The 21,118-nt window shown below is 35.6% G+C and overlaps 1 protein-coding gene across 3 annotated transcripts in view; it reads right to left on the reverse strand.

Annotated features, from left to right (window-relative positions):
* The window catches only part of LOC149781421 (AP-2 complex subunit mu), an 85,055-nt gene that overhangs the window by 25,874 nt on the left and 38,063 nt on the right, over positions 1–21,118 (reverse strand). For all 3 annotated transcript variants that reach the window (XM_089935510.1, XM_089935512.1, XM_089935511.1), the window contains 5 exons: positions 20,744–21,009; positions 19,569–19,651; positions 15,470–15,759; positions 9,342–9,473; positions 2,796–2,931 (listed from right to left, as the gene is read on the reverse strand). In XM_089935510.1, coding sequence (XP_089791636.1) covers positions 2,796–2,931; positions 9,342–9,473; positions 15,470–15,759; positions 19,569–19,651; positions 20,744–21,009 — 907 coding nt within the window. The remainder of the gene's footprint in view (positions 1–2,795; positions 2,932–9,341; positions 9,474–15,469; positions 15,760–19,568; positions 19,652–20,743; positions 21,010–21,118) is intronic.

Raw genomic sequence — 21,118 nt, forward strand, 5'->3', positions numbered from 1 at the left:
AAAAAATTATATATTTTTTACTTTACATCTGTAGTATATTCCTTGCAAACTTATGCATCTCATTTGCCCTCTTTTCGCAGCCATCATCAGACATGCCAACATTGAAAAAATCAAAATCAAGAAAATCACAATTAAAAATCAGGAAGCAGGGTAAAAAAAAACAGGAGGTACAAGAGTAAGGTGTATATATTATGACAAAGATGTCTTCTGTTGTTATTTCTGTCCATTGTATGTTGCAGATTTGCATTTCTGCAGAAGTTCATCACTTATTTGTCCTTGGGTGCCAAATTTGCTAACAAGAATAGCTACCAGGGATGATGCTGACAGGCTGGCTCTTTGGCTAGTTCTGTTTTTTTCTGACCATTGAGAATGCTCTCTCAGCACTGCTGTTGCTGTGCAGCAGTGAAAGTATTGATAGCATTACTCTCCCAAAGGTTGGAAACAACAGTTGGCCAGATTTCTCCTTTTCTTCTTCTTCCTGAAAGCAACCCAATGATGATCTGCTCTTTCCACATTCAATTCAGCATCTAAATTGCAGATTTGGTAAAGCTAAAACTTTATGCAGATCATTAGTGTTGATTCCAGTTGACTGGAGAAAAAGGCCAGGTCCTTAACCAATACTAGATTGTTTAGACACATCTTGCTGAGAAACTTATACATCATGTTGCTGTGATTTGCTGATGGGGTAGGATAAAGAGAATCACACTGTGAGCCAATCTCTTGGTATCAACAAATGAAAACTGGAAATCAAGCCAGATATGGTCAAGTACTAAGAAACATACCAGACAGAAAAACCAGATACAGAAACAGGAAAATGGAAAGTTATTGTTTGTATAAAAAAAAACATGGATTTTTTTCTTAAGTAGAAAAATCAGGATTTTTTTTCTTAACAATCAGGGATTCTGGAGATAGGTCTGAAAATCGGTATTCTCCCACTTTTTTCAGTAGGGTTGGCAGGTCTGCATCATGAATCATAAAATAATTTGTAAATTTTGGGTGTCATTTTTAAACAAATCAAAATTTTGGGCAAAAATCAGAAAATCTAATGATTTGGATATTTAAACAAAAAAAAGAGCTATTGACCACTTGGCCACTCCTGGGCCCCTCCCAAAACAGAAACAGTTCAAACTAATTTGAAATAAGGCTTCTTGTTTTTCCAATTTTAGAAGCCAATACGTGAGCTGAGCTTGGTGTTTTTTCCAGCTGCATGAGATCGTAAAGCACTCTCTCCCACAGCACGCAAATCAACATCTTTCTGACATAATTTGCATTTTGCAAAGCTGAGAAAGATTGCATTATCAAACATTTATATTTTTCTTCGTCTAGCCACCAAAGTTTGAATTGGCAGACAGCCATTTCAAAGAGTACAAATTATCCAAATTTAAACTGCAACTACATCCAGAATTCGAACAATTGGAAGTTCAAAACGTACGACTGCATGGTGACTAACAAGATATACAAGATCAATATTTTTCTAGATACATACCAGTAAAAGGAATACATGTGTTCATGAAACAAATATGCTTCACCAGTGCCTGAAACCTACCTCAAAGCCTGACCAATGTGGACAGATGGAAATATGCACACATGGACAAGGTTACCATGATATGTCTCAAAGAAAGTCATGGGGTCATGGACGGGCATAAAAATCATTTCATGTTGTTCTCCAAGAACAAGACTTACCAATATTTGGGCCATGCCCAATTTTTACATGGCATCCTCATCTTTATCAAGCTACTTTCCCATGAGGTGTAATGATTTTTATTAAAAACTGAATTAAAAAAAACATCAGGGTAAGTAGATTTGTTCCACACAGGGCAAGTAGTTCTTGAAAAGCCACTTGCCTGGCCAATATATTAAAATGTTTGCCGCAACACTGCCATAGTTATCATAGTATTTGACTCATTCAGCCCCAGCACTGTTATCAGTATCACTGCTGCTATGCCCCAGCAGCACTAAGCTGCATCTAGCTGCTTGTGCCCCAGAGTTTTTACCTGTTTGGAAAATTTTGTAAGTATCATACACATGCATTCACTCTTACCTTAAATTCTCTTCTTATGTCCAATAAAAATCCATGAAATTTTCACCAATAATTCCAAATGAATTTGTCTAAACAGTGATTTTTTTTCTTCCTATTTGTCCAAGTCTTTCACTATTTTTACAAAATTATGTTCAACTTTTAGAAATATCATCGCTATCAGCATCCTCTTCTTCTGACGATTCGATCTCAGAAACTTCTAGCTCAGAATCTAAATATCGCAAAATATCCAACTGCTGAATCTATTTTTCCTCTGCTTGTTCAATATTTTTGAGACCAAACCCGATAAACTACTCATTTTTGCTCTCATCATCATCAAAAATCACTCTTATGTCCACCATCATTTACGAGTTTTCATGAACAGAACTTGTGTGGTGAAACTGCTCTCAATTAGTAATAAAGGAAAGTAAAATCATTTCTGACTGGTTTAATATTAGTCTGATTCTGGGAAAAAACCCATTTGTAACCAATGTATCTAACACACAGTCACCATGACTAGAGATGGGATCTGCCATTGAATGCAGTAAACAAATCACGATTATAGGCAAGATCAGAGATTGAATGCAGAAACCAGATCACACATAAGAACGGAATCAAGCCCAAATGAGTTAATGACAAAATGGGCGACAACAAAATGGGACATTGGGTTTCCCCTCACATTCTTTTTTTTGTTCAAATTTACCCATACAAACATATGAACAATTAGGCATTTTTTCTATCTCTTTAATACCTGACTTTGTGCTTAAAATCCTCTTACCTCTACTTTCTGTGCGAGCAATGATGGTTTGAAGTTGGATTTTACTACCACCTTCACTTCCATTTTCTGCCGACCCACTTCTCTCACAAGAGGGATAACTCGGAATGGCAGACTGATATCCTTGGTTGTCCTGTACCTGTATCAGAACAACAACAAATATAATCAGAACAACCAGAATCTATAATTCAAACATGAGTTGTTGAATAAGTTCTGTGTCATCCTTTGTATTTCATAATCACTTCCTCCATTCATGAAGTTGCTGCTATAAGTTTTCCCTCATGATGCTGATGTTGCTCTTGACTGCTCTTCTTCATTTTTTACTACTGTTTCATCCTCTAGGTACACTGCATGTAAATGGAACAATTATGCAACAGATTCCAATGTGATACAGATTTTACGCCATGATTGTATTATATTCAAATTTAAACACGAACTCATCCCCCAAATTATAATAAATGTTTTACACACTATTTCTCGTACTTTAAAAAAAGTATTTTCCCAGGTGCGAGAAAAATACATGTACATGTATTTAAAATTTCAGGAACCACGCCATGATTATATTAAATTCTATTTCATACACGATCTCTTCCCCCCAATGACAATACATTTTTATACACTATTTCATGTACTTTGAGCAAATTTTTTTCTTCATGTGCGAATGAATACAGCAAATTTCAGGAGCCACGCCACGACTGAGTTATATCCGAATTTGCATTATAGCGAGGTGCATTATAGAGGGGTTGCACTTTATACAAGACAGTGGACACCATACTATAGAGATGGAGCAACTGAAATCCCCCATGCTCAAAAATTAAGAGACTGACAATGAAAATTCTATACAGGTGGATAGAGCTGCAATGTGTGTGGATTTTTAATGCAGCTTTAACAATTTTTCAGTCATAACGCTACAATGTCTGCAGTGTGGTAGTTTATAGTTTATAGTGATGTCTAGCACTGGGGCTTCATACCACTGACATGTAGCATATGTCCCACCCAGTCCCATCATCCTGACACCAGGCCGACCAGTCCAAACATGAACCTCTGAATGCTGTGCTCCAAGTGAGGTTGCTGTTAGTACCCTTTTTATAAGTCTTTGGTATGACTCAGCTGGGGATCAAACCCACGACCTCCCACATCCAAGGTGGACACTCTAACCACTGGACCACTAGAGCAGTTGGATAGATATACAGGGAGTCATGATAGCTCAGTAAGGTGTAGTGACAGTGAAAGTTCAATACAAGTGGATAGAGCTTCTGGGAGTCATGATAGCTCAGTAGGGTGTAGTAACAATGAAAGTTTAATACAAGTGTGGATAGAGCTACAGGGGGTCATGATAGCTCAGTAATGTGTAGTGACAATGAAAGTTCAATACAAGTGGATAGAGCTACTCGGAGTCATGATAGCTCAGTAGGGTGTATTAACAATGAAAGTTCAATACAAGTGAATAGAGCTACTGGGAGTCATGACAGCTCAGTAAGGTGTAGTGACAATGAAAGTTCAATACAAGTGGATAGAGCTACTGGGAGTCATGACAGCTCAGTAAAGTGCAGTAACAATGAAAGTTCAATACAAGTGGATAGAGCTACTGGGAGTCATGATAGCTCAGTAGGGTGTAGTGACAATGAAAGTTCAATACAAGTGGATAGAGCTACAAGGAGTCATGATAGCTCAGTAAGGGGTAGTGACAATGAAAGTTCAATACAAGTGGATAGAGCTACTGGGAGTCATGATAGCTCAGTAAGGTGTAGTGACAATGAAAGTTCAATACAAGTGGATAGAGCTACTGGGAGTCATGGTAGCTTTGTTAGTAATTAGTCGGAATCATTCTCCAAGGATAATGGGTACAATACATATATTTTTTAAATGTTACCTACATTAAAATGGGTAATTCTATCAAATCTTATTTACATTTTATTTGCATTTTAAACTTAAATTAATTTCATTTGTATTTCAACCATAATAATCTTGCTTTTTTCTGTTTTGTCTTTGAAATATATTCTGATTTCAAGAATTTTGCTTTGTTCATTGTTTTGCTTTTTGTTCCTTTAGAATGAAATGAAACTGCTTTTACCAATGTAGATTTTCCATCTCCTAGCATGTTCAAGGCAAATAACAACAGCTTTGATATCAATTCTAATACAAAAGCGTGCTTATTAAATTAGTAAATGCATAAAACACAAACAACATTAATGAAGTTAACAGAATTAAATGGGGAAGCGCCATTAAAAAAATACATGCATTCCACTAGCATTTTTATAGTGAGGTACTCACCCATAGATGCAATTTAAATTATTTTTATCATTTTAATATGAACTTTGTGAAATCAAAGTACCCTGGCATATATTTTTTTAAAAATGCCTTCCCTGGATATCATATATGTTTAAAAAGAACAGCCCTAATATTTGTTATCCAAGTATAATTTATTTATTTTCTGTTCAAATAAAATTCAGACAGAACCATCAGTGATAATGCCATCGCATTAGTGATGGTTGTTTATGTCTGTCTCAACAAAAACATGGTTTTTAAAGTACTGAATTGCAACCATAAAGAATCTGTTCCTGGATTATCATGAAAAATGGATTTTCACAAAAATTTGGCAGCAGTTTGACAGGAATTGATTTTCAAACCCATTCACAAAATGCATTCATCCTTGTACGTTTTCATGACTCATTATCTGTTTGCATTTGTACTCTCTTGTCTACAAAATGCATTGGATTTATTTTGCATTCCACTAGCATTTGATTTCCATCCGTTCTTCATCTGCTCTATGATCAGTTTTTGTTTCAACTAGTGAAATTATCATTTTAGGATTCTGCAGAAGCACACACTAGTCTAATTCCTCCATTTGTCTTTGTATCCTGTATATAAAATGCATTCTTTTTTAGCAAGGTTTTTCTTAGGTCATTCAAAAGGTATATTAATCTGGAAAAAAATGTACGATTTAGTATGTCATATGGTAGTAAGAAAATTGCTAGAACAGTGATAACTCTTCCTACTTGTTAAAGTGTTAATTTTAGGATGCAATAGGTTATTACATTTGTATGGTAAAATATGAAGAAAAAAATTCTGAACTATGCTGCAGGAGTGCAGTGTATCTTAGAAAAAATGAGTTCATATTTTCCTATGCAAATGTAGTAACCTATTTATTACATACTCATTTTGCTTTTCTACCTAAGGCAGAATAACAAAAAAAACATTACAATTTTTTTTATAGAATTTCTGCTGGATTCCAAAATAAATACACATGCATTGTGAAACAAATAGCCAGTAACAATATTGATGTGCACATGGGACTACCCACAAACCTTGATCTTGGTAGTAATCACACAGTCACTCATTTATTTAAAAAATAAATTTCATTTTGATCTACTTAAATTTAAATTTAGTCACTGGAAATGACTGCACTCTGAAACGACTTTTCCAGTTGGTCTTGAATTAGGAATTTTGTTTTTGTCATTTTAACTAAATTCTGCATTTCAATTGTGATGGACTGGAGTTATTAGCTGGGTCAACACCATATGCTGTACTTATTTCTGGAGGGACTGGCCTTGAAGCAAGCACAAGTGTTTCTGTCCTGTCAATGATTAGACTGAAATCTTGAGAAAATGCTGGAATAAATATTGTTTTTTTTAGAGAATATCAGATTAATATCATTTTGAAGTACAGTATATTCTCCTTTGGAACATAATTTCTGTTGGAAATGTACTCTAAATTGCAGTAAAATTTTGTGCTGCGTATAAATTTTTTGACCCATGTAATTCTGATTAACAGAAGTAATTAAGAAAGTACATTTTGTGGAAATTCAAGATGCAAAAAGGTAAGTATATGTATTGCCCTTGTTATTACCAGCAATAGATGACATTTTTATTGTCTATCATTAGCATACTTTGTTGAAGGATCCCAGTTATATGCATGACCTGTATGACAAGTACTATAAATCCAAACGTTTTATCAAAAAAGTAAAATGGGGGAAAATTGCAAAACAGATGATTGTGACATCCCATTTTGCCAGAGATAATAAGGCTTCTTTATTGTCCTGGCATATTGGCTCTGAGATTCTTGCATTTCTGTCAAAACCCACCTTATTCGGTTGCATTTCTGTTTTGTTGTTGTTGTTGTAGGGTTTAACGCCATTTTCAGCACACGATAGGCTATACATGGCGGCCAGTATTAATGGTGGAGGAAGAACCTGGGAAATCCCTGGAAAGAACCACCCACCCTCGAGAAGCTACTGGCAAGCTTTCTCACATACCCACACTGGCCGAATCCGAGACTCGAACCCATGCAGACAGAGGTGAGATGGCAGTGATCCGTAACGGAGAGCGCTTTAGACCACTCAGCCACTCGGGGCTACGCATTTCTGTTTTGAATTTATTGCTTGTACGATCTTGTAAAATGGGACATCTCTGAGGGAGATGGGATAGCTCTTGGGCTTAATATGCATTTCTGTGCTATTTTTATAGGCCCTAAAGAGCACGACTCATAGTCTGAACCATTCTATTTATGAATACTTTAGTTATGAGCATTTCTCCTTAACAAGACTTTAAATGACCAAAATAATATTTTTAATAATGCATTCTCACATTTCTTGTGGACACTGCAGATATCACATGCAGTCATTTGCTTGATTGAAACTTTGTTTTGAGACTCAATGAACTCACCCATACCATCAACTTTACTTCTCTACTTTCAAATGGACTACACCATTTGTTTAGTTCACCCATAGACAAATTTAATAAATCAAAAGCTCTCGTCTGCTACATGAGCATTCATTGTTTGTTTACAATCAAAGGTTGTTCCGAACACAAGATACTATTTTATATCACTTGTACCATAAGTATGAAGCAGTACAGTATAGAGAAATACTGCATGATTCTGACAATGTAAAACTTTAATGGAGAAAAAAAAACAAAAGAAGCAAATAATAGTGACCCTTATTTTACATCTTTGGCACAAGGCAGATGTTGTATGACATAAAAAGACCACAGGAAATAAAAACAAAAAAGATCATTCTACAGTCAATTTCTGACTGAATGAATGGAGCATACTTCGTACTACTTAATTAGTAATGTGCACTTAGTGTGAAATAAGCACAAGATAATCAATTTCAGCAGCTAACAGAAATGTCATACTGATTTTGATGTGCTTGGGCACCAATCATGAGCACAAGGATCAACGAACATGGACAGAAAACGCGAAGAGATGAAACACTGCTGCATTTATATCCAAAGTTAGTGTAAATGAAGAAAAAAAAAGTAAAATGAAATGTTTAAGAGATACTTTACAGGGAATGGTTACTCAAACACAAGGTTTGAATTTTCAATAAGAAAAGGTATAGATATTTGCAACCTGTTGATTTCAAAATAACTCCAACTTTTAATATAGTGTGGTCCTTGGACACTTTTTCCACCGCTGGAATGAAAACTCAACAGCACAACAGTTGTACAAAATCAAACCATCTGTACTATTTTAACACTTCATTAAAAACTGTTTATTGGTTCATAGTTTAAATTTCACAATAATTAAATGAAAGAGATGAAACTACTATTTCGAGTCTCGGAAAATCAATTAACAACACTGCCTTGGGATCAGATAAGCTTTAAAAACTTATGAATGGTAATTCATACACAGCTATGTTTAAACAATGGCCCATCAGAACTGACCAAGCTTTACAATCCATGTGTGGTTTTATCATAATTCATACACAGTTAGGTTTCGACCGCTGTCCATCAGCGTTGGCCAAGCATTGCAATCCTAGTGTGATTATATTATAATTCATACACAGTTTGGTATCGACAGCAGTCCAGAGTTAAGAAAGCATTGCATTCTGGTGTGGTCATATGATAATTCACACACAGTTAGGTTTCAACAGCAGTCCATCAGAGTTGGAAAAGCTTTGCACTCCTGGTATACTGATGAAGCAATTTATACATAGCCGTGATTGTACAGTGGTCCATCAAATTTTGACATGCTATACACTCCTTGTGTTGTTATATAGTAAGCCCTACTGAGCCATATTTCATCAGGGGTCCATCCGAGTCAGTTAAGTTACACTCCTGGATTGGTTCTGTACTAATTCATACATATCTATGTCTGGTCAGGCATCCATCAAAGTTGGACAAGCTAGACACTCTTGGTGTTATGTAGTAATTCAAACACTGCCATGTCTGAATCAGACATACAAAGTTGGACAAGCTTGACACTCTTGGTGTTGTTATGTAGTAATTCATACGCTGCCTTGTTTGAATCAGACATGCAAAGTTGGACAAGCTAGACACCCTTGGTGTTGTTATGTAGTGATTCATATATAGCTGTGATTGGTCAGGCATTCAAAGTTGGACAAGCTTGACACCCTTAGTGTTTCTGTAGTAATTCATACATAGCCATGACTGGATTGGTCAGTGGTCCATTGCAATTTCAAATTAATAATTTGACTCACAGCTGGTGGTAGATACCAGCAGGTGGGGCTTTTCAATTTATCATAGTCTATAACTAATTCATATTACTTAAACATATGACAAACTAAGTAAGACTGGTGTACTGTACCTCATTAGTTCAAATTCTCCATCAGGGGGGATAAAACTGATGCTATGCTCAGTCTCAAACTTGCTAAGTTTGACACACTGATGGAACTGGCAGTCATCAATTGCAATTGATGTCTTTCCTCCTGACATTCCACTGAAAAATATATATAGTTGGACATTAACATTTTACCAATAATAAAACAGTTTTAATTAAAACATCATTGAATTTCTAGAATTTTACATATTTTGTAATTCATTCATTGCACTTTCAGAAGCTGGTATTGCCTACTCTGGCAAAAATTAAGTTCCCCTATTTTAAAAACTGTTAGTGTACTTTGGAATAATTCAGTCTGATTTTTCGAGTACATGTTCAGTTCTGTGCTTAGATCTTGTGCAATTTCTATGAGTACAATATGTAAAGAAATTTCAGCCACAGTACATGAAAGTAGTGTAGAGGAATGCCAACATCCTTTCCAATGTGCAGGTTACAAATGAAATTGACTTTACCTTACACCTATCACTCTCTCATAAGTATGTAATAGCTGTAAAGTGCCATCCTCCCCACCCCCTGGCCAACAGATAACCATTTTTATTAGGATGAATTAGATTCCATATTAAGTTCTTTTATTAACAAATCCATGTTGACATGACCATCCAATCAGAAGTAGCAATAACAAGAATTTTGAGATGCCATCATATCTATACCATTTTCAGTGGAAAAAACATTCCATAAGATGTCTTTCGGTAAAAACCCATGATGATATGACAATCCATTCAAGAAAAACAGTGATAACGAAAGTTTCAAAATGGCCAATGTGGCAGCCATATTGGACCTCAGCTTGGCACCATTTTTATTAAGAACCAACCAGGCATCATAAGATACCTGGTAAAAACCTAGTCAGAATGACATTATTATCCATTCAAAAGCAGTAGTGATAACGAGGCTTTGAAATGGCCACACTGGATACCAAATAACACCAGTCTGATACAGAACCAACTAGATTCCAGAAGTATTTTAGTGAAAACACCATGCTGATATGATTATTGAGTCACGAGGAATAGCAATAAGATTTTCAAAAATGACTAAGTGTGGCTATATTGGATATCAGATTGGTATTATATTCATTTATGACCAACCAGACATCATAAGAAGTCTTGTCATGAAAATCTGATTCCAAAATGACTTTCTACTGAGAAGGAGTAGCAAAACCTAAATATTTTAGACAGATCTTGTGAATGCCACATGCTTGCCAAACCTTACAGAGGAATAAGCATAATTTTGGCTAACAAAGGTGGAAAAAGTGTAATCTGAGCATAAAAAGTGTATTCTATATATTACTAGCACTAATATTAGCACATTGCTTCGCTGAGGCTATTGCACTGTAGCTAATATATTATGCTATAATTATAATACCCTGTAAGAAAAAGGTACTTTCAATTTTTAGTACTAACATGGATCTGCCAAGTCAAAATACTTGGAAAAATGGGCAAAATCTATGTGGATTAGAATCAGAATTCAAACAAAAGACATGATGAAAAATTATCTATAATCAACACTCACTTTAACTAGTTTACATAGTCTAACTTTTGCTGAATGATATTTTAGGCCATACATTTTTTTAATAGGCATGATAGAGTATTCAATCTGAGTGCTGTACTGCATCAACCTCACATTCTTCTTTTCTAATTTGTAAAGTGGTGTTGATTTGTCCTTTTTCTAATTGGACATGTTTTAAAAGTTTATAAAGACCCATATGCTCTATGAATTTTCATCCACAAGTGAAACAGTAAAAGCCCATTTTGCTTAATATCTGACATCTTTAAAACTGCAGGCTGGTCTGCTAACTAACTTGACTATGAATATAATGAATCTGTGAGGCAAAGTTTCAACTGAAAGAAACCCATCTGTTTTCTTAGAAATAATAATAATAATAATAATGATGTGGACTTTGTATAGCGCCTAATCTTTAGAAGCTCTAAGCGCTTTACAACATTAGACAACACATATAAGATAAAAAACATATATAATGATATGATTACAAAAACAAACACCATGAAACTGGAAAACATAAAAAAAACATGCTGAGAATATTTAAGGTAGGAAACATTATTAGGTCTTTAAGTTTGTCCTTGAAGTCGAAATAAGTGAGTTCTGAGAGCACTCCTGGATGGGATCACTGTGTCTTTGCGTCTAAGTTCTGTGAGCAATTCATTCCATGTTGCTGGGCCCTGGTATGCAAAAGAACGCTGTCCATATGACTTTGTTTTCATAGTGGGAATAATGAGTATACGATTGTCAGAAGAGGAGCGTAAGTATCTTGCTGGTGTGTACACATGGGTGAGGTCAGATAGGTATGTTGGACTAGAGTCCAACAGTGAAATGTAGCACAGAGAACAAATTTTGTTTGATTCTGGATCGAATGGATAGCCAGTATAGGGTACATAGCAGCAGGGAGGTGTGCTCTGATCGTGGTACTCTAAGTATGATCAGAGCAGCTGTGTTTTGAACTTTTTGAAGTTTCTGGAGCAAATATTGAGATGAACAAGACAGAATTGAGTTACAATAGTCCAGTCTTGAAAGTACTAATGATCACAAAAGTGTTTTAGTGGCATCAACTGAAAGATATTTGCGAATGGAGCTGATGCGTCTCAGCTCAAGATATGCAGCCTTGCATATGTTCATGACATGATGGTGCATTGTGAGAGTACTGTCCAGAGTAACACCTAGGTTTCATACTGATTGTGTGAATTTAATGTTGGTGTTGCTGATATTTATTGTTTGAGGTAAAGGATGTGAAAGAGAAAGTCTTTGTGTTGTGATCAGAATGGCCTCCATTTTATCATCATTAATCTGCAGCTTGTTACATGTCATCCATGATTTCACATCAGAAATGCACCTCTCTACACCTTGGATGGTAGCATCAACTTCAGTTGGGTGGCTACATTTGTATATCTGGGTGTCATCAGCATACAATTGGTGAGACACTGGATGATGATCTATGACTCTTGAGAGCGACTGAGTGTATAGAATGAAGAGAACATCACCACAACATAGATCAACTGGGCTGGAGTGTATTTCATTTGCAGATACAATTTGTGTCCTGTTGACCAAGTAGGACTTGAACCACAGTATCGTGAATGCCAAATACATGGTGGAGACGGTGAAGTAATATAGCATGGTCTATTGTGTCAAATGCTCCAGACAAATCAAGGAGGATGAGGACTGTAACCTTTCCGCTATCCAATGCAGAGAGAATGTCATTAACTATTTTTAGAAGAGCAGTTTCAGTACTGTGGCAAGGGCGATATGCAGATTGTACATTGCTAAAAAGACTGTTTGAATTCAGATGAAATACAAGCTGGGATAGAACAACCTTTTCTAAGATTTCTGATATGAATGGGAGATTAGAAACTGGGCGGTAGTTCTTTAAATCATTATGGTCTAGTGTTAGTTTCTTCAGCAGAGGCTTTACAATGGCAGTTTTGAAAAATGATGGGAATTCCCTAGATGAGAGAGAGATATTAATAATATCAGTTAGTGAAGCAATACTGGATCTAAGCACTCAAGCAGCAGTGATGTTGGAATTGTATAAGTTCACATGACTTTGGTGCACTCTTCATCAGGAGTGTATGTACAAAATCCATAGAGACAGGTTCAAATGCTGCTAATGGTTGCCGCTCAAATTCTGTATCCCAACTGTATGGTGACGACGAGTCAATTGAAATTGTGGTGTCAAGCTTATCTCTAACGGTTTGTACTTTGTCATGGAAGAAATCTGCAAATATGTCCGGAAGATCGACTGGAGAGAAGGTAGTTGGAAGTGGTGTAGATTTGACCTTGTTAGTAATCTTGAAGAGCTCTTTGCAGCTGGAACTTTATATGATCTTAGTAGCGTAGTGAGCTGATTTCGCTGCATGGACTATATTTGTGACATTCTTCTTAGTGGATTCATAGATATGCTTATGAATAGTGAGTCTGGTCCAAAGGCAAAGCCTCTCAGCTTTATGGCGATCTCTTTTAGCAGTGCGAAGCTGGTCCCTAACACTGCTATACCACGGAGAACACTTTTGAATTGATACTCTGCACTTGGTAGCTGGGGCATGTTTGTCAAGCAATGAACGCAGGCAGTTATCGAGTTGTTCTGCTGTAGGAGGTAAGCAAGTTGTTAGGTTAGCTTGGATGTCATGCATTAGTTTGGTTCTATTTATCATACGGAGGTTTCTCTTAGTAGCAGATAAAGGTGGAGGGTTAGGGATTGATACGTCAAGATGGCATATGGGTCATATATAGTTTTTGTAAATAGAAAATTAGGAAAGTACATGTAGATCTACAATGGACAATTAACTCTTATGCTATTCCTATGCAGCAGTCTTTTAAAAAAAAAATATTTTCAAACTTTTATGATGAGTGGAATTAAAGAGATGATAAAATAAATGAGAAACACAACTTCTTATTGCTTTATTTTATTTTTTAATGTACAGGAAAAGTTTAATCCATATACAGGCAAGCGTAAGACAAAATTCAGTCAAAAAAGCACAATGATTATGCCAATAGCATAATGGTAACATAGCTGCCAACCTTCCAGGCTCACAATTAGTGAAAAAAGGGACAAAAATTCGTGAATTTGGACATGAATTAGTGAAAAATTCCATGACAATAACTCCATCCACTCTGACCACTCTGACCGTCAATACTACACTATATCAAGTTCGCAATATAAAACTAAAACACTACACATATGCGGAAATATTTATTTATCAAGACATGATACTGTGGCAGACTTGAACTTCCTCAACTGCTTGATCGTAAATTTGTTTTCTAAACAGTTCAGACTTCTTGCCTGCTGGTTGATCTTGGTGATTAAAAATGCTGACAAATTTTCTGCAGCTAAGGAGGCCCTAGAGTCGGTCTTATTTTTCCTCACTAGAGAAAATAGTCTTTTGCTGTCACTGTTGCTGTGAGGAATGCACAGGAGCTGCAGCACTTTTGGTTCTTCCACGGGAAAATATGGAAGCGATTTTCGAGTCTGGGAACATTTGACAGAACAAATGTTTAGCATAGTCTCCAGCTGATAAAGATAGATTGTGTTCGACAAGAAAACTCACAAATAATGCTTCTGTGAATTCTTAATTTTCCCAACTTCTACGTGTTTTTTGCAACCGACGTGCTTTCTCACATCGTCTCTGCAACGGCACACTGAGTGCAAAAAGCATGATGAATATCAATGTTTAATGGCAGAATGCATGGCCAATTTTTGATATATTCCAAATTAAACTTCACTTTTTGAGTAATACATTTCTTTTTTCTTGGTGGTAAAGACATTTTCAAGATCTTAAATGTGTTGCTGAACGGTAACTCAAATCAGTGTTATTGACGCATGTGTGGAGCAAAATTCTGGTTAGGCCACAGTTTCTCTCAAAAGCATTTGTAAAACTACACTTATACATATAGATTAAAATAGACTAAAATGCTTGCTACAGGGCCAACTGTACTAATCGGCTGTAGATCTACTAATATTGCAACCAGCAGTACCAGACTGTTTCGGCAACTGCGAATATCACAACTAGTGCTTAACAGGAAATCAGTTATTTTTATTAAAGATTTAAAATAATTGAGGATTGGAGAATTCGTGAATTTTTGGCTTGCAGCGTGAATCTGTGAATCGCTGAAAAAGTCATGAAATTCACACCAAATTCGTGAGGGTTGGCAGCTATGTGGTAAGCATGTATGCTGCCATACAGGATATAAGATTGTCCAACTAGACCTTGTGATGAATGTGTAAAGTTTCACTGCAATCCCCTAACTACTTTAGGAGAAGTAGTGATAACAAATGTGTACTTAGGGATGACAGATGACAGACAAAGGACAATAGATCTGGGCATCATATAGCCAATATTGTGTTAGAAGTGCTAATAAAACTAACAATAGTCAATAAGAATACATGAGGCACATAACTGATAGGATTAAGATGTCACCACCCCATATATGACTTGCACAAATTTTAACAAATATGTTTTAATCTAATAGTTTTTACTCTTACAACGTGGTGACTCATGCCATAAAAGTGATACATTCACCTAAAAATGGCACAACAGGCACAAGTTTATAACAAACTACTAGTAAATATACACAATTCCAAGCTAAATTACCTTGATCTGCCAGTAGAGGAAGTCTCATCAGTGCTACTCTTGCCCTTGCTCTCCATTAGAAGTTTATCGTTAATCCCAAATTTACATTCTGGCATTCCACTTAAATAGCTCTTCATCACAATTCGCCCAGCAACATGTGCACTTAACACCTGTCCCTGTGGAGACATCAGAAGGTTTACAGACTCAAGGACATCTAAGAAAAGCTCATTCCTGCGGTACTTAATACCCTCTCGCCTCCAGCCAATCTGTCCTGTCACCTGTGATGTTATCTGGCTTGTCTCCTCCTTGGACTTTAGAAAAAAAAACTAATTTAAAACCCAATATGATGAAACTAACCTATCTAATATCTTGGACATACTGTAAAGTCACAAATATATGTAGGATTGATTGTTATGAACTTTATAAAATCAATACTAAGCCATATAAAACAAAAGTGCCCCCAAGGAACTGATTTTCTACTGGCATTATGACTCTGTGTTCTTAAACTAGTAAAGAAAAGATACAAAAAATTAGAGTGTCAAAAAAATTAAACAATTAATTTATTTCCCTCTAAACCAAGTGAAAAATTAAGATTACAGTATTGTAAATAGTCCAAAACTTTCTGTCACCAGTACAGTATGACCCCGCTATAACATGGTAGTTGGGAGCCATAAAACCCGACCGTGTTTTATACCGAACCATGTTATATGCTGAAGAAAATGTACACCTCCCCGCCAAAAAAAAAAACAAAAAAAAATTTTTGGGGGGTGTGTGCGTAATAAATGCGGGCGGTAAAATACGTGCTTCGTCGGCACATTTACCATCTTGAATTATTGCATATTAAATGAGAAATACACCTATAGTGAAAACAGAGAAGACATAATATAATAGGTTACTTTATTTAGAGAACCATGAATAAATGTCTAATGTATAGCATGAAAAGTATCAACACCGTGTACTCACCTGCGAACCTCATCATATACATTGAATCCACAATATAAGTGATTCCATCAAAAAAATAAAATATGCACACACAGCTTTAAAATATTCATTAATTTTGTAACAGGTCATATTGGTCTGAATTCAGTGGAAAAACAGCACAATCACGTAACGAATGACGAAGCACATTTACTTTAAAGTACATTCCAAGTCAGTAAAAGTTAGTTTGTGTGTTAAGCTGCCGTTATGAACTTTTTCCCTACAAAAAGGAGATTTTCACAGCACAGTTAACATGTTCCAGTCACGTTGGAAAATGCAAAAAATCCATCAGATTCCATCACTTTTATTTAAGTTTGGTACTGACTTCCTTTGAAGAAAAGTTCTTTGCTGTTATTGAAAGATTGTATTCGGCTTTCTTTGATGAAGGGTGCATGCGCTATTAAAGTCACCGCTAAAGGACAGCTTTGGAGAACCAAACGAATGCCCATTTCTTATGGTGGCGGCAACATCAAATAACTGTATTGCATGATTGAGACTGTTATTTTTTCCATTTGCTGAGTACGTTTTCATAACAGTCGGTGCTTCAAAGGTAATCTGTTTCCTTTGAAATTTCAGCAAACTATTTTATCTGGGTACATTTTTAAAAAGGAATTGGCCGTCATTTAGACTATTCTAGTTACTGTCCCTCCATGCCTACTGAATAACTGAATAAACCAATAAGTAAGATGTATTTTTTTTTTTTTTTTTTACATTTGTGGTAGTAGCGTGATGCTGCCTTCTACGCATGCGTCTGAAAATTAACAAAGGGTCAACGGACGATAGAGATGCAGGTGTTCTGATGACAGGGATTAATACAGAAAACGTGAGTGCTCTGAAGGATTTAATTCTGAGTGAAACGAAGAGGAATTTTACTTACCATCCACATACAAATGTCAGTCTTTGTAAATATAGTAATTACTAGCAAGCGGCCGAAAATCCGATGAAAGATAGATTACGAGACAATGCCTCGTCCGGTTGATCTCCGTTACCAGAAATGTCAACAAAAAAGCGGATATTTCACAACATACAGAACTCATGCTAGATGTCAGGATAAGCGGATTATGATATAACATTGCACTGTTTAAATGGCTTGTCAATGCGGACAAAGAATCTGTTTATGTAACAATATATAAATTTCAGTGCATTTTATATCCTGTTTGCGGCTTCCTTTCATAAGGCCTCTGAATTTCTGTACTCCAAACCAATGGTTGTATATAAAAGTTTAAACAGCCAACAATGTCACAAACAAATAAAAAAAGTCACATGGTATGTTTTGCAGCCAATAAGGAAAAACAATCCAAGTTTGTGACATTGGCGAAGACCTACGCGATCCCAGAATAAACTTTTTATGCGTTTTTTCTTCTTCTTACTTTTAAGAAGAAAAAAAAAATACTTTTTCGTGTATGAGAAAATACATATAAAATTTCTGGAGCAAGGCCAAGATCATCTTGTATTATTCATTCATGATCTCTTCCCCAAAATGATAAGCAACTTTTTACGTTTCTTTTCGTACTTTTTAAGAATTTTTTTGTGCACAAGAAAAATACATGTATAATAAATTTTTGGAGCCATGCCACGACTGCGTTATATCCGAATTCGCGTTATAACAGCACGCGCTATAGTGGGGTCACACTGTACTAGTAAATAAAATTCTGATTAAATTCCAGTGTGGAATACCAAAGTTCTAGACCCAGAACTTATTAGAGAAATTGACTATGCATTATGTTGTTTACAAAATAAATGAACTTGATGTACTTAATACAATTAAACATAACATATAATCATGGACAAAAAATAACAAAGTACTATGGTTATATGGAACAGCCCCTAGTATAACTGACCTAAACGAAAGAAATTGGTTCTATATTGATTGTACTGCATGTCAAAATATCAGAGGATTAGGGCTGACTATTATTCTTAAGTAATTAAGTCAAAGTTCAAATTGTAATGCTTTGGAAATTTTGAGGCATGACCTAATTCTTCATTAAGACTTGATGTGTCAATCAAAATGAAGCAAACAAAAGGTAAAGCTACAACATCAAGAAAAGGCCATAAAGCTTATAATATTTTGACTGGAAAAATGTGAAATCAAATGTCTTTAATGTCAAGCCTCATATCAAAGTTTCTATCCAGGCACATACATGCCAAGCCTGTGAAAGATAATTATTTCTAATATAAATGGCAAAAAAGTGTAATTTAGGCATAAAAGTGTAATCTATATATCACATGCCAGAATTAGAGCATATATGAAAAAGATCAATTTATTATTTATATTAACCTGGTTCTGCAGCTGGTCAAAGTTCTTGTGACAATGGGCAAAATCCAAATGGATTAGAACCAGAATACAAACGTAATGTATAATGAAAAATTATTTACGTTCAGCACTCACTTCAACTAGTCTATGTGTGTAACTTTCACTGAATCAACGTGCACTGGAATTATGCAATGAGCATGATCATGTGCTCAAACTGCTACATTACATTACTCTCATGTTCTTCCGTTAAAGTTTGTAAAGCGGTCTGTCATTTTTCTGATCTGACATGCATGTAAGTTCGAAAAGATTCATCTGCTCAAACATTTTCCATTTATATCATCAACAACTCACAGTGTAAAGCATTTTGATAAACATCCATGTCATTTTCTTTAAAAGTATAGACTAGTTTGCTAATTAATCTTAAAAGAAACCCACAGGTTTTCTTGGAAATGGGTCATATTCAGTTACTAGAAATAGCAAATAAGAAAAGTACTCTTACGCCATCCTTAAGCAGTAGTCATCTTTTTAAGAACATTATCAATTTTGTATGAGTGGAATTAAAGAGATGAAAATAAAATGGCAAAAATAACTGTTTTTACTTTCTTGTTAAAATTTCTTTTAATGTAACAAAAAAAGCATAATTCATACACAGACCAGTATAAAATGTAATTTGGTGAAAAACACATGATTATGCCAAAAGTGTAATGGCTGGCATATATGCAGACATGCATTACAAGTTACTGAGCATGGTCAAATTTGATAATGGTTGCGATACTATGGAACAGATAGAAATGGGCTACAAGGCCACCTACCTCACCTGATATGGAACAAAAAATGCACAGTAGCTTCAATATAGTTACTCAGATAGCACCATGTATATATTCTGACCTGAGACTTGATGCCTTGCTGAGTGATGAATGTTTTCAAGATACCAGTATCAGTGTTCTGTGGGTATCCGAAGTCCAGGATTTCTAAAATACACAAAAAAAGGAGGAATATTCATCAGCTATGAAATTTATGAAATGTATTGAATATTATTACAAGAAAATCTTACATGTTTATTGGTATTAGATATTATATTGACTAGTGGTTCTTTATTTGTATCATCTATAAAACTTTATTGATTTGATGTAAATTAAATGTACAAGAAGTTTTTTTTCTTCTTTCTTTCCGACATATGGTACACACATTTCAGTCACCATAGAAACTGCATGTTGAAAAAAGATATAAGGCATGAAAGTTGTCCACCTTTTTCATGTATATCTCATTGATAAACCTATCCAGAAACTATTCCCTAAATTTCAAATAATTATAGATGTATTTTTCTCGCTTCTATGACATGACCCTGCATATTAAGATGCAGTTAAAAAAGGATATAAACATGTTCCTTGGGTGTCTACAATGAACATCCCTTCTTTGTATGTGTGAGTGTGTTTTGTGGCAGTTTACTGTGATGTCTAGCACTGGGGCATCATGCCACAGGCATATTGCATAATGTCCCACCCAGTCACATTATCCTGACACCAGGTCAACCAGTCCTAGCACTAGCTTCTTCATGCTGAACACCAAATGAGGAAGCTACTAGTACTATTTTCACAAGTCTTTGTATGACTTTGAACCTGCAACCTCATATCTGCCAACCCCTGGTGAGGAAAAAGTGTCATTCAAGTGGACAAAAAGAGTAATCCGAATAGAAAAAGAGTAATCCACATATAATATGATAAAAATTTGATGAGCATATTACAAAATGATTTATTTATCCCTCTGGACTTTTAACATCAATTACTGCTTCAAATTTTCACATATAACACTACCAAGACTACTCATAGTGTGCACTAATCCCCAGCCCCTCTGTCCACGTCCAATTTAGTAAGCAATCCATAAAACAGGACATGTGTACTGTAGATGGAAAAGACAATTATCTTTATGAAAGGCTAGATTTGGGAGCTAGCAAGCTTATCTTCCTAATGTTAGTGTGATCAGGGAACGTATTTGATGGAGAAACTGCTTATTGCCTATGTAAAAATGATACAGAGACAGAGGTATTATCAGTTTCAACATACCATCCAAAATCTCATAGATAAGAACAAAGTTATTTTTTATGTTGTCCTCAGAAATCTTCCCAAAGTATGCCTGCATAACATTTGTCATTTTATGCAAAAATTCAAAGACCATGGCAGCGTTGACATTCTGCTTGGTCACTGCAGCAAGCCAGATGTTGGACTTTTTGATGTGGAAGAAGCTGGTTCTGGCTATGTTTGTCACTGGAGAACGAACCTGCTGACGTGCGTGGATGACATTGACACGGAATGCATCAACAGCATTGCGCCTACAAAAAACAACAATATTGTTCATGCAGATTATTGATCAAAGACCTGGAGCTTAATGCAGATATTTTATGACTGACAAAGATCCCAGGAACAAAGGGTAAACCACAT

This window comes from Sinohyriopsis cumingii, chromosome 15 (genome assembly GCF_028554795.1).
Source record: "Sinohyriopsis cumingii isolate HCF-2022 chromosome 15, ASM2855479v2, whole genome shotgun sequence".
Classification (NCBI taxonomy): Eukaryota; Metazoa; Mollusca; class Bivalvia; order Unionida; family Unionidae; genus Sinohyriopsis; species Sinohyriopsis cumingii.